This window comes from Polyodon spathula, chromosome 15 (genome assembly GCF_017654505.1).
Source record: "Polyodon spathula isolate WHYD16114869_AA chromosome 15, ASM1765450v1, whole genome shotgun sequence".
Classification (NCBI taxonomy): domain Eukaryota; kingdom Metazoa; phylum Chordata; class Actinopteri; order Acipenseriformes; family Polyodontidae; genus Polyodon; species Polyodon spathula.
In genome coordinates, this window is record NC_054548.1 from 10329031 (window position 1) to 10342280 (window position 13250).

General features: G+C 35.6%; 1 protein-coding gene across 7 annotated transcripts in view; it reads right to left on the reverse strand.

Moving 5' to 3' along the window:
- LOC121327814 (dystrophin-like) overlaps positions 1-13250 on the reverse strand; it is a 222876-nt gene that overhangs the window by 53989 nt on the left and 155637 nt on the right. For 4 of the 7 annotated variants that reach the window (XM_041272024.1, XM_041272027.1, XM_041272025.1 and 1 more), the window contains 2 exons: positions 9130-9190; positions 2472-2525 (listed from right to left, as the gene is read on the reverse strand). In XM_041272024.1, the coding sequence (XP_041127958.1) occupies positions 2472-2525; positions 9130-9190 (115 nt within the window). The remainder of the gene's footprint in view (positions 1-2471; positions 2526-9129; positions 9191-13250) is intronic. The other 3 variants (XM_041272029.1, XM_041272026.1, XM_041272030.1) reach the window with 1 other exon arrangement.

Here is a 13250-nt window from a genome sequence, read left to right on the forward strand (position 1 = left end):
ATAATGCTATTCTGTATGAATAAATTTTCCTCTCATAAAAATGCATTCTAAACCTACTTCTTCACATACGTAATACATAAAGCGAGAATTCACCCTTTATTTTAGTATATGGGCATTCCAAAGGACAGGTAGTCCGGCTCTCACTGCGACCAAGGAGGCAGCAGCCAGCACCAGCTACATCTTCAGCGGGTCTCCGTAGGATGAGGGGAGGCGGCCCGGTGTTACGCAGATTTCTGTATCCCATAGAATTCTGTATCCCCTTAGATTTGATGCCTTTTCAGAATTATATCATTATGTACAGTATTACAACACCGTATGTTAAAATACTGCCCTCTTAATCCACAGAACCAACGAAATGCATCCTATGTAGCTTATATTTGACATTTTATTTGTAGTGTTCTGTGGAACACAGGTACTCATTTATCCTGGAAAAAAAAATACAGTAATGAAAGCAGATATACGCATTCATCATATTTCCCACAAAGCACTACTTGTGGTCTGCTCTAGTTATATTGCGAGTTAGACAGACACCGCCTGGTTTCAATAAGCAGTAAACTTAACACGTGCTGAGAAACTAGAAAAGTTAGCACCTTTAAATAAATATGTTTTTTATATCAAGTCCCTCCCACGCGATATTAGGGAGGAGAATTTGAATACATTTCCATGGATTACCAATATTAATTGTATGTAAATGACTTGCACACGGTATTAATTTAATGAACTCCTTTACAAGTATTTTGAACATGGCATACCTTAAAAACTTGCTTTACTGTAGTTTATGTAATAATAATAATAATAATAATAATAATAATAATAATAATAATAATAATAATAATAATAATAATAATATAAACACCCATGCACCAAGACACCCAGACACATCAGCAATATATTAGCACTATTGGATTGATTGAGAAGTCTACAATCCTCCGCCGTATTTCTCTCACCAGATTAATCATTTATGCAGGAAAAAAAAAGCTGTTTTGTCAATTTGTCTCCATGGCGAGTTTTTGTGGTTTAAAAAGCAGGTCTCCATTAGCAAGCTGTGCTGTGCTCATTACATTCTATGGGTCCTTGTTTTATTAAAGCCGTTTCCCATTACTTGGATGCAAAATGTGGTCATTACATTTTTTTTAAGCTGCAGCAACCCACAAGTGTGTTCAGTTTTGCTCAGTAATATATGATATGCAGGGTCTTCCTAGTGAAGCCTTCTGGCAACTACAGTTTTTTTTCTTCAGAAAACAGACTAATCCAGTTAATTTAATTTCTCCAAAGAGTAAACTGTAAGGACATTGGAGAATCGCATTTTGATTTTTAAATGATGATTTCAACATGGGTTACCTTCTCAAATATACAATGATACGCGTCACCTTGAACGTCCAGTATTTCCATTTTTCTTTATCCACATGGAAACAGAAATTTCCAGTGCTCAGCTTCTGTAAAGTGTTTACTGTTAAACGCACTTGCATTGCTTGGTCCCCTTGATTTACCACAATATGCAATAAATGAAGCTTTCAGGGCAATTTCTGCTTACATAAAATGTGTGTTTAAATTTAAGAGGCATGAAATAAATAAAGCATACACTTTACATATAAGGATAAAGTGCTGTGTTTTATTCTAATAAATATAAAAAAGATGTAACCTTAGGACCAAAAAACATACATGTTATACAAAAAACATGATCTGTGTACACGTCCCTTTTAAAAAAGGCCAACTTTCAGTGGCACTGAAGAAGCTCAATTGGAAGATAATATGGTTCCAAACAGTTTAAGGCCAGGGCAGGGCCTACCAAGTACAAGGGCAATGAATGCTAAGTGGTATGATTTAAAACTATTTTGCTGTGTATTTTATGACAGTGTTTACTGTAATTATTTTCTTGATGTGAACAAAAAAAAAACATATGACAAAAACACCTTTGGGCTTAATAAGCCCATACCACTTAATTTACTATGGAACAGGCAATTTCCCTACAGTGGAAACAGACCCCAATGTGTACTGTACAGTAATCTATAATTGTTTTCTATGTTACACAGTAACAAGTACTATACTACTAATAAAGTAACAAAGTATCAGTTTTAAGACAATCTGATTGGTGAGATATTTTGTACTTCTAGATAAGAAGTGATGTTTTCTTGGTGCTGGTTTTTAATCTTCTGTTCTTTCACAGTGATTGACCTCGTGTTTTTGTGTTCTTGTGTTAGGATCTGTGTTGACTGTGTGAGGGTGTGTGTGTGTGTGTATGAGTGAGGGGGTAATCCTCTGGGTAAATATTTTGTTAGGGTCATTCAAGGACAAGAGAATATAAATTGCAGTTTGGTTTGCAATTAATAAAATAATAATAGCAGCCTATGAGACAGCACATTCTGTCCAGCTATATATTCATTAGTCTGTCATAAAACTCATTAAATTCCATTTAAATCACCCGTATAACATTGCACTCAAAGAGGGATGCTATCAACAATTTCCCCTACCTTTCTTTTTCTTCTGTCCGTGTGTGTGTCAGAGGCCTTTTTCCTTTTTCTTTTCTGCACACAAAAATTGAAGATTTTTTTTTTTTAACACTTCCAAAATGTTTCGACATGTATTTTAAACTCCAGACATGCAGTCCATTTCCTGTCATGTGCTTTTTGCGATTAGCAAGGCAACCCTGTTTGCGGGCAGGATTTGTTTAGTCAAACAAGGAATTTAAAATCAAAATCACAAAGCAAGGCCAGCACAGATATAGTTAGTATACGCACACACACATGCTTACTGGAACATGCCTCTTTCAAACGTTACAAAGTTGATCAGACAATCAACGGTTTCTTTTCAGTTGTAACAAGTATATAATTGATTTTGCAATTACCTATTTATGTTAATCCACAGTCAATAGATATGCATTAGGGGTGCTTGTGTGTATTCACGATTACCACTGGAATGTTGTGCTCATATTCTACATCTATGTTGTGAATGTTTATTAAGACAGCTCAAACAAATATTAAGGACATATATGCTATGTGGTTATTACATTTTGGAATAATATTGATATAGTGTAATTTTCATAAGGTAACAGCTCTTCATTTAATATATGATGCCTTCAATGAATGTGTAATTGCAAATCAATTAAATAACCAATTATAAGACTATTAAATTAAATAAACTATTACCAAAGCACTAAACAAAACAAAAAAAAATTATATGGGAAGAAAATCCATAAACATGACGCAGAACTGTTTAAATGTCCATGGGGGCATGTTTAGTCTCCATGCCTATTCAAAGGATGATCACTAACAGATGAACAATGAAAGATGGCATTTCAATGTGGACTGTCCACATCAGCTTGGTTGAGAACTTGTTTCAACCAGGACTGGTATGAGATGGAGATCTCACCACTACTGATCCTGGTTTGGGACTGAACCCTGTGACCCAAGGATGAAATGTTCTTAATCTTATTTCAACCAATTGAGTCCCTTGCATAACGTAATAATGGTCTCTGGCCGGACCTGGCAGATTGTCAATAGCTGTGATGGTTTGTCAGTTCATTTTCTTGTAAATGAAACACCAAGACATCATCTGAATGAGCAAAGTTTTAGATCAAGAAGAAAAACTGTGCAAATACAACTTTACCTCCTGTCATATTAATTTAGCTGATGACGAGGTCTTCAAAGATAACCGTACTGCTGCATCAGAGGCTAACAAAGGCAACCCTAAATGCTTCTGCTTACTGTGTTTACATTGTCTATAACAATCATATTCCCATTATAGCTTATAATGAAACTCAATACTCCTTTCTGACATGGTTAACAGATTAATACAGCTTATCGTAAAAGTCATTTTTTAGATACAAACTGCAATTCTGCATAGAAGAAATGTTGTTTTTCGCTTCTTTTCCTATCCTTTCTGAGATGAAAATTACCAACGGAATATCCTCAACAAGAAATGAAACTCCTCAGCATCCTCAGAAAAAAATAATCTTTTTTTGATGACTGCCTGAAGTTATGCAAATCACATCTGATTAACTTGGCTAATCCCCTGTACAAAGTCACTTATTGGTGTACATTATAACCTTAATTGCATTTATGTGCTGCAGAGCATTTAACGTCTCAAAATATGGATCTTGTCTCAGCCATGATTACAAATAAAGCACATCAAGGGTTCCGGTGCGGATCGTGAATTCATCTTTTTATTTCTTACTTTAAATGATGCCTCCAGTCTGATGAAAACAGATTGCAATTTATTCCCTAGCTTAGCTAGTGGGACCCTTGTGGTTTGTAAGCATCAAGCATACATATGCACCAGGAGTTTCTAAGGAGTCTTAAGTGGTGCAGCAGTGAAACCATGGTGACTGCAAAAACAGCAGAGATCTAATGCAGCTCCAGCAGTCGCACCAGATGTGTTCACTTCTTTTCTGACTAGTATTGTGTGACAAAACACTTGTCTGGAATTCAAAGTTTTTTCCCTTATGACATAAAACATACATTTCATCATTGCTCATTTCACCCTAAACCTCTGTTGTAACTCATAATATGACTGGTTGATGCAACAACAGCATTATTTAAAACAAAATCATACAAAGCTTTGACCTGAATATTTTTTGGTGTCTCTGCACACAGGTATTAACAAACTCAATATTCTGTATTAGTTCAATATTTTCTGTAGCTACAAAAAAACGTTTACAAAAATGTTACAAAACGTGCAGTTTCTTTTTATTTTATTTTTATTTTATTTTTATTTTATAGTACTAAGTTTCTTTTAGACCTCTCATATGAATTCACGTGTAACCTCCTTAACCCAGGAGTATAATGAACAACAACAAAACCAGCACTTTCATTTATTCATAGTTAAAATACAGTCATTATATTTAAAAAAGAGTGTCTGTCTTGCTGTTCATTTTAAATCTTCTGCTTCAGCTGTATCTGTTGTACTTCCTCTGGCTCAAATGGCGCCTCTAATTACAAAACTGAAGACTATCAATTAATTGTAAATCTTTACTGTATATCCAAGGCCATCTTAATAAGAAAAATAAATAAATAAGCACCATAATTTTTTTTGCTATAAAAGGACCAACATTATTGCATAGTTTACAGAAAACTGAATGAATACTGTAGCATGTAAATAAGTGGTCATTTCCAATATACATAAAATTACAAACAAACAAAGAAAAAAAAAACATTAACTCTTTTGCCTTAGCTTCAGATTGCAGACTGGACAGCAGATGGAACTTTTGCCAGACTCAGGTTGATAACGGAATGAGATCAATGGTACAAACGGGAACAGAACATTAAACTTGTTTCTTGAACCAAACTCCTTTCCCATTCCATATTCACCAGCCAATGGAAGAACGGTGATTTATCACAGATTCTTAAGAATAACTCTTCAACAGATTCTCAATTGCCACTGCAGGGTTCTACTACCATAATTATAATTTTAACAAATGATTATTTAATGATTCTTAAACAAGAGTCATTAAATAACCATGTACCATTTTCTAAAAGTATTCTTTGTGACATTTATTTTATGACGAGAAAAAAAAAAGGCTTAACTCTAACTGGAATACAGCAAACAGGTAACTCGCTTCGGAATGTTATTTTATAAATGAATGGAAATAATGGGGCATGAAACTTAGATGACTACATGCATTAGTTGCATTTTAAATCATGATACCAGGCAGTACATATGGTTAAAGAAATCGTTGTTTGCAAGCCATACTTGTAGACTGTCTTTGCACTGTCTTTGGTCATTTTACTTGCAGAGTTAATTCTGTCAGCATCTTCTTTTCTTTAACTGACCAGCTGCTTCCTCTAATTAAAGACTAGCTTTGACCCCAAAGACACTGCTGGGTTGAAATGATGAAGGAAGTAAAGCAGTAACAGACTTCCTGGAAGGCAAGGCCAGCAAACCTGCTCAAGATGTTGAAACTACAAGTAAAGTTTTCAGAACAGCATATAAACAGCTGAATCGGCCGTTTTTTATTTTGAAGGTGAAGAGATGTTCAGATTTTAAATGGACTTGACATGGGACGTATTTTGCACTCCTACTGCGTAACATAATTAAAGTCAATACTAAATTTGCCATAATGATTGATGATTCCACTGCTCCTAGTCAAGCTTCAACGTTGATAGTATATATCCGAGTGAGCCTTGATGGTATGGAACACCCGACAAACTTATTTCTTGATTTGATAGAGCTGACTGACACGACTGCTACAGGCATAACCAGTGCTTTGCGAAGTACATTATATGCTTTGGGATTCTCTGAGAATTACCTGAAAGATCACCTAGTTGCTTGTGATGGGGCTGCGGTCATGCGGGACAAAAAAAGCAGCGTAGCGGCGGGACTTCATTTCATTTAATTGGAATACAATGTTTTAAAATGATGAACGCATCCCTATCAACGTCCCAGGATAGTGTTAAGTGAACGAAGTGGCAAGGAGGAGGGGGTCCATTAATGTTTTAAAATATAGATGCTTAGAAACTAAATTAGAATAAATAATAAGACTCCTTTAGTGTAGCCTTAGAGAAGATGGTGCTGAATCATGGTTGTGTTTTGTAGTGCATCTTATATGCCCAAGTGGAAGACTTGCAATCTCTCATATTGGAATCATAACAGCAGCTGTCACTGTTCTTTCATACTCACATCCGGGTGTCAATCACACTCACAAGCAGCGAATAGACTGGCCCCCAGATGGTATGTGAGGGAACTAATCTACGGTAGGAAAAATAACAAAATAATATATAGACCGGGAGATTCCTAGATTAAACGGGTCCTGGGCGAGAAATTTTTTCTGACCAGGAGATTGGTCTTGAAAACGGGAGGGTCCTGGTCAAAGGCTCGACAGGTATGTAAACGGAGATTGCTTTTCAGAACAAGACAGGTTTGCATAGCACAGTACAGTGATTATGTGATTACACTGCGGCTGTGTCTCCTGTGGTTTCTCAGGCTGCTGTGGCAAAGAAAGTTGGTGTGTCAACATCGCAGGTGTCTTGCCTTGTGAAAAGATTGGATTTCATTATTTTTCTTTTCATTTAGTAATGAAAAAAACAGTAAAAACACTTCTCTCTTGTGCATGTTGTAAATAATGAATATAAGCATGGCTAAGGTTACCTCACGTTTAATTGGGACAGCTGCATATTCAAGATAGTTTGTACATCTCCCGAAGTGTCCCGATAAAACGGCGCCGACTCTATTCCATTGAAGACATACAGTTGGACGAGACTTGTTATTGGTTGAGTGACTCCTGTAGCAGATTTAGCAAGAGCCTAATTGCTCAGCTTGCTGGCACGTGGCCATTTTGAAAACACCTCTTCAAAAGGAAGTGTTGATACCCATGAGTAGGGGAAGAATAAGTGAGCCCCTTTCCTACACTCCAGATAAAATATAAGGGCATTGCACTGAATTCTGACTTGAAATAAGGTGTTTCCTTTTTGCTCTATCATAATGCTAAATGAAAGAAGGGGGACATTTCCTCACATATCTTTTATCAGTAATGGACAGTGGCTCCTTTTGCAATCTGTACAGCTTCTGGTCCTGTAGCACATCTACATTGTTTATACGATGGAGTAAAGTCTGACCTCTGGAGGAAGAGATACAGTGTCAGGGCTGATTGTAGTTCTAAAGGTTAGGAGTCTAACCCACCAAAATCAAACAACACTGTGAACACCAAACATCTTTCATATTAAAGTAATATTTTTAACTATATTAATACACATGAAAAGGTACTGATGTGAATACAATGATACAGATGTACAGCATCCAACCTATTTGCCCTAATAAGAGGACAAGGCAATTTAAATACACATAACATCTATTTTATCATTTCACTTTAGTTAAAACTGCATTTACAGGATATTTACATGGTAATGATCTGTAGCAAAAGCCTGGGCAGATTATATCTATGTCAGGTACTACTGCAGCTTTCTGCTATGCAAGACTTAACCTTTACCGGTTGGTTGGTAATGTATCTCTGTCTGTGTTATTGTGATTTATGTATTTTGTTTTTATACATTACTTACAACAAAGTAAGATTTCCTGCCATTTATTTTTCACAGAGATTCCTAGTAACCACTGCAAATGGCCTCCGTTTTTCTAATTTGTCAGGTTCCAATTCATGTTTTTGAAAACGGTCATGATAAATATTAATCACTGTTCCTAATGAGGCAAACTACACAATTAACCACACCAGGGTTTCAGAGGCTGATGGCGTGCAAGATCTTGTTTGTAAAACCGCAAACAGGGAGGACGAGTCTTGTTCCTGACAAACTTCAGTGATGAGAAGCCTGGTTTATACAATGCAACCCTTTATTGTACATGGGCAAGGGCAATCATAACCCACCTAGCAAAAGTAGCAAGAATTTCTATTTAAATAAATGCAGTCTCTGTATATCACAGGGATCTTTGCAGACACCTCAGTGATTCTGGACCATCCACTGCAGACAACCTGTGCATTCAAAGAATATATTTCTCTAAGAGAAGGCAAGTCTATGTGGGTTCAGTCAACAATATCACAGAACCTTCTGAGTTTCTTCTGTACTGTTCTGAAAGGGAAACTTACATAGACTGTGTACCTCTCCTCATCAAGACAACAGGAAAATCACTAACACAGTTTGAAAAAAGTGTCCCCAGAGGATCTTCGAAATTAACTGGTTCATAAAAGTGACCCTTATATTATTTTTCACTTTTAGGCCTTTAAATTCACATCCAATTAAACTAAAAAGGACAACAATTTCCACTTCTAGATACTGCATAGTCTTGTTTTTAAAACCACATTTCCAAAATACACTTAGCATGTATTACTCATTCAGAAAGCAGACACAAACGCAGCAATTAGTTTAGAACAACCATGGTTAGGGTAAAAACAAAAGGCAATCAGCAAGTCTGTAAACAGCATGTAAAGATTCTTTGTTTTCATTAGCAGACACTGACACACACATAGGCATCAACACCCTTTGTAACGGTACTGGTCGGGGAGTACTTTTTCTTTTTCAAGCAAATGGTTAAAAAACTACTACAAAAACATTCAGCTTGTGATTTCAGCTTCAGCTGCATGAACAACAATTTCCTGAGCAAGGTAATGATTATCGAAAAGACTAGGCTTCCCTCACATAAATACTGTTTTTTAATAATTGCATGGAAGGCCCACGGTATACTCACTTAATGTAGTACGGCACTTTGTTTGGTGATATTGCCCGCTCCCAGGGACCCTGGACAGAAGCTGTAAACAAGAAAAACGTAGACATGGAAGTCAGGTTCAAAGCAAAGAGGAAAGACAACATTAATCTTTGGAATTACAATTTTTGTACTTCACACTCAGCCTGCCTGATATGGGTCTGTTTGCTTAGCTGCCCGTGAAGGCTGGAAGGATTAACCTACTGCTCTGAAGAATCTCTCCTAATATGAGAGAAATTAAACTTGCTCAAGCGTAAAGATAAATGCAAACCTACTTGCACTTCAACCACCAGATAAAGAGCTGAACAAGCAGACGATCTGCCATTTTGGCTTTTTCCCTTATCAAGTAAAGTTTCCCAAATGTTTTTTTTTTTCTTCAGGCTCCTCTCTTATGCTGTTGGAAAAGTGAGAATGTATGGCTGTTACAGATCCTAACATACTTGGCCCTATTTTAATGATGGAAACAGCAGCAGATCTTATTACCATTTAAATTTATAAACTAGGTCTCAAAGTGGTCCAAGGTTATACAAAAATGAAATCTCTTACAGTGCATGCAAATGCACACTACTTCATCCATTGCATCTTACAGGGACCACTGTCTTTGGTTTTATTAACACTGGGTAGTAAGTAGCCTTTGTCTCATTTTAAAAGGAGTCACCAGGTTTAAATGGATGACTTTCACCAGGGTAATGCAAGACCCTCTGAATTGAAAACTGCCACGAGAGATCCTTATCATCCACATAATAGTGGATGGGATATTGGCTTCATTATCTGTAAAAAATAACATCTCCTATGAAAGATCCAATACTAGCCAAGCTGAGGATTGGTAAATGGAATATATTCCTGTTTGTCCCAAGGCAGGACTAAACTTGCAGACCTCAGGCTCAGCATTCAGGTCAATTTCATCCTGTGATAACACTGGAATCAATGGTCCACAGACCTCATGAGCAACTTAATTGGCTCTTGACAGTCAACAGAATGGTTTTCTATTGTTTACTGTCAATAATAAAGTTCCAAGGCATTTCCTGTTCTATTTTCTCCATTCTGTGACATCATTAGATGCCCAGGAAAACAGAAACAGGTGGGAATGTGAACCTTTAGCTCTTTGGCTCCAGATAACTGAAATTAATTCCCAGATCAACCTTTTTTAAAATCAATATGAACCAGGTCATATTTTTAATTTATTTATTTATTTATTTTTTTAATGTTATTTTTTCATATTTTTACCATTGTACTGATTTCACATACTACAATGTGTGATGTGGCACAAGCTATTATTTATACAAGGGAAACATTATTTATTTGATAACGTGATGAAATAAGACTGCTTCCTTCCGTCCCCCCAAAATTGAGATTAAGCATTTTATGGGTGGTTACAGCAGCGAGTTTGCACTGTGAACAGATATTAATATAATAAATATACCACTTACTGAGCCAGTAACATCACAAGTTAGTTAATTTTACTAAAAGCACCTTTACATTTTCATTTTTAAACCTGGGCAGACTGAAAAATATATAAAAAGATTCAATAAAAATAATGTGTTACTTGCACGCATTTTAGAAACAACATAATTTGTTGAACAACATTCATGATCTTTCAGTCAAATAACTTTATTAAACAAATAACTTTTTTACTTATCAGACTTGCTTATAGTATAGATATCTGAATGAAGCAATATTACTGAATTGTCCGTGTCTCGGTTTGTTGTTTTTGAAAGATGCTGTCTGAGCTCCAGTCGAGCTCACAAGCTGCGAATGGCTGACTCGGCTACAGGATTGGTTGTTGGCGCAAAGTATTAATTGGCTGGTCTTGGTGGTTAATAAAATTAATTTGGACCAATTGTGTCTTTGGTTAGTATTTACTGTGAACTGAGCTTTCATTAAGGCAAGTCAAAATGAAAAAAATGCACTTGCGTGGTTTGATTTTAGATTTGATTCGAAGGTGATGAGGTGATGTTCCTACTGTCTATTAATGTCTGCTAGAGCTGGAAACTGATTGGCTGGTGATACTAAATAGGTTTGTAATTGCTATTATTAATCAACCAGCTACATCCCTTAACATCTGTAATCAAGTTCTGACCTGAAAGACACTGCTGAGCTGAAATTCTAGAAACACGATTCCTGAAAGTAATGCATGCAAGCTAAGAACTTCCGTTAACATAGTATGGTAGAACACATCATTTTAAATGAAAATACATGTCTGCATTCAAAACTACATTTACAAGATCTACATAAAATGGAAGTTCACGACAGGTAAGATATATAGGGAATTAGCTATAACTCCTTCACGACCACGTGGAATTGGCACCATTTTATTTGCAAAAAGGAAAGTCAAACTGTTCAAGGTTAGTGATGCAAATTACACTTCTGGAACTGTTGTGATGTTACAGTTGTTTTTTGTTTTTCTTTTATAATTTACTCATGGAACTACACTCATATTTATTTAATGATATTGTCTTAGTCATGAAGAAAATGTGGTCTGTGATGGCATTTCTTATACCTCTTTTATACTGCAAATGCCCTGTGGAGTTAAGAATCAATCTAACTCAGTTGATCCTCCTTTGGGGGAGTAATATCTGAACTTCCAGACCGTGGCGGAAGAACAGAGGAATATGCAGCCGATTTAATTACCTTTTTAAGATCAAGATGTCAGCACTGTATCATTAGTCAGCCTTCAGACAAGTGAGGTCACAACGTAAAATAAACCTCTCAGGGATACTATCATTGATTTATTCTTTGTGACATTTTTTTTTTTTACAAGAATCTCTGTTTCAGTTTTCTAGAACATTTTTAAAAAGCTGTTGTTGACTGCTAGGAAGAAAAAACCCTAAACAAACACTTTATTTTAATTTGGAAATATGACATATTTTTAAAAATGTCCCTGTCATTACTCTCAGTTCACTTCTTAAAAAACAGACGGTCATTGGGTATACATATTTGCAAACAAAATATCTGGCGAATGAGATAAAAAAAATACGTAATTTTTATGCAGTGTTGCTTTACGTGTAGTTTTGGGAAAGCTACTTCAGGATTTGTCTAGCCCTGTCTACACTGAGTATTACAGAATTACAGTACAATAATGATATAGTGTTAGGATAAAACTTGCAACAGTAGATCTTATAATACAGATGAAAATATTTACTGTATGAAGTAAATAAAAAAAATATAACATAACAATATCTATTAGAAAACTAAAAAAAATAAATATAGTGTAATAAGCATATTTATTAGAAAACAGCTGTTTAACGCAGGGTAACTGCAACACACTGACTAAGACCAAAAGTTTTGCATTACTCTATAAGATGAACACATTTTGCTTCGAACTGCAGTTTGTAGTTTTCCCATATACTATATGGCAGCCTTCCATGTATAACAGTTTTTCTTTTTCCTGGATTTAATGTAAATCGTGTATTTTTTCCTAGATTTAACCAAAAATGATATGATTTAGCTTAATACATAAATGTTAACAAACACATTCTTAAAAGTTCTGAAAAGTGCTACATTTTTTTGGCATTGTAGTATGCAGAGGCTTGGAAGCAGAGACATTAGCTCTCTGAGTGTAAAAGCAGCTCTGCAGCATACCAAACCATGCGCTTCAATGGGCTCATTTAGCTTCAGATTTAGCTGGTGAAAAAAAAATAAGCTCAATTTTCAGATTTAATTGCTGAACGATCTATGTTTTTCAGATTTATCTGTTAGGTAAAAGTTGACTTGCCAAGTTTAAAAAAAAAAAAAAAAAAGATTTGAGTTACATGTATTGTTTCACAGATTTATTTGTAGAAATGTTAGCTAAATGTTGACTCGCTAAGTGTAAAAAAAGGATTTAATTTCACTGATTTAAAATGTATGCTAAGTGTAAGGGGGGTGGCATATAAAAAGCTGTTCTAGTATTTCCTTTTATTGAAACCCTCTCTCATTCACACTAACATATAATAGGTGCATTTGAGTTTATTCAAAGCTGCTTGTGCCTGTGAATATTAACTGTAATGGAATTTGTACTCCAATAAAACTGCTGAGATGTGATGAAGGTAATGTCAACACACAACAATTGGAATTTCATTAACCCTGGGGATTATGATAAAGAACTGATGCATTTTTTAAAAGAT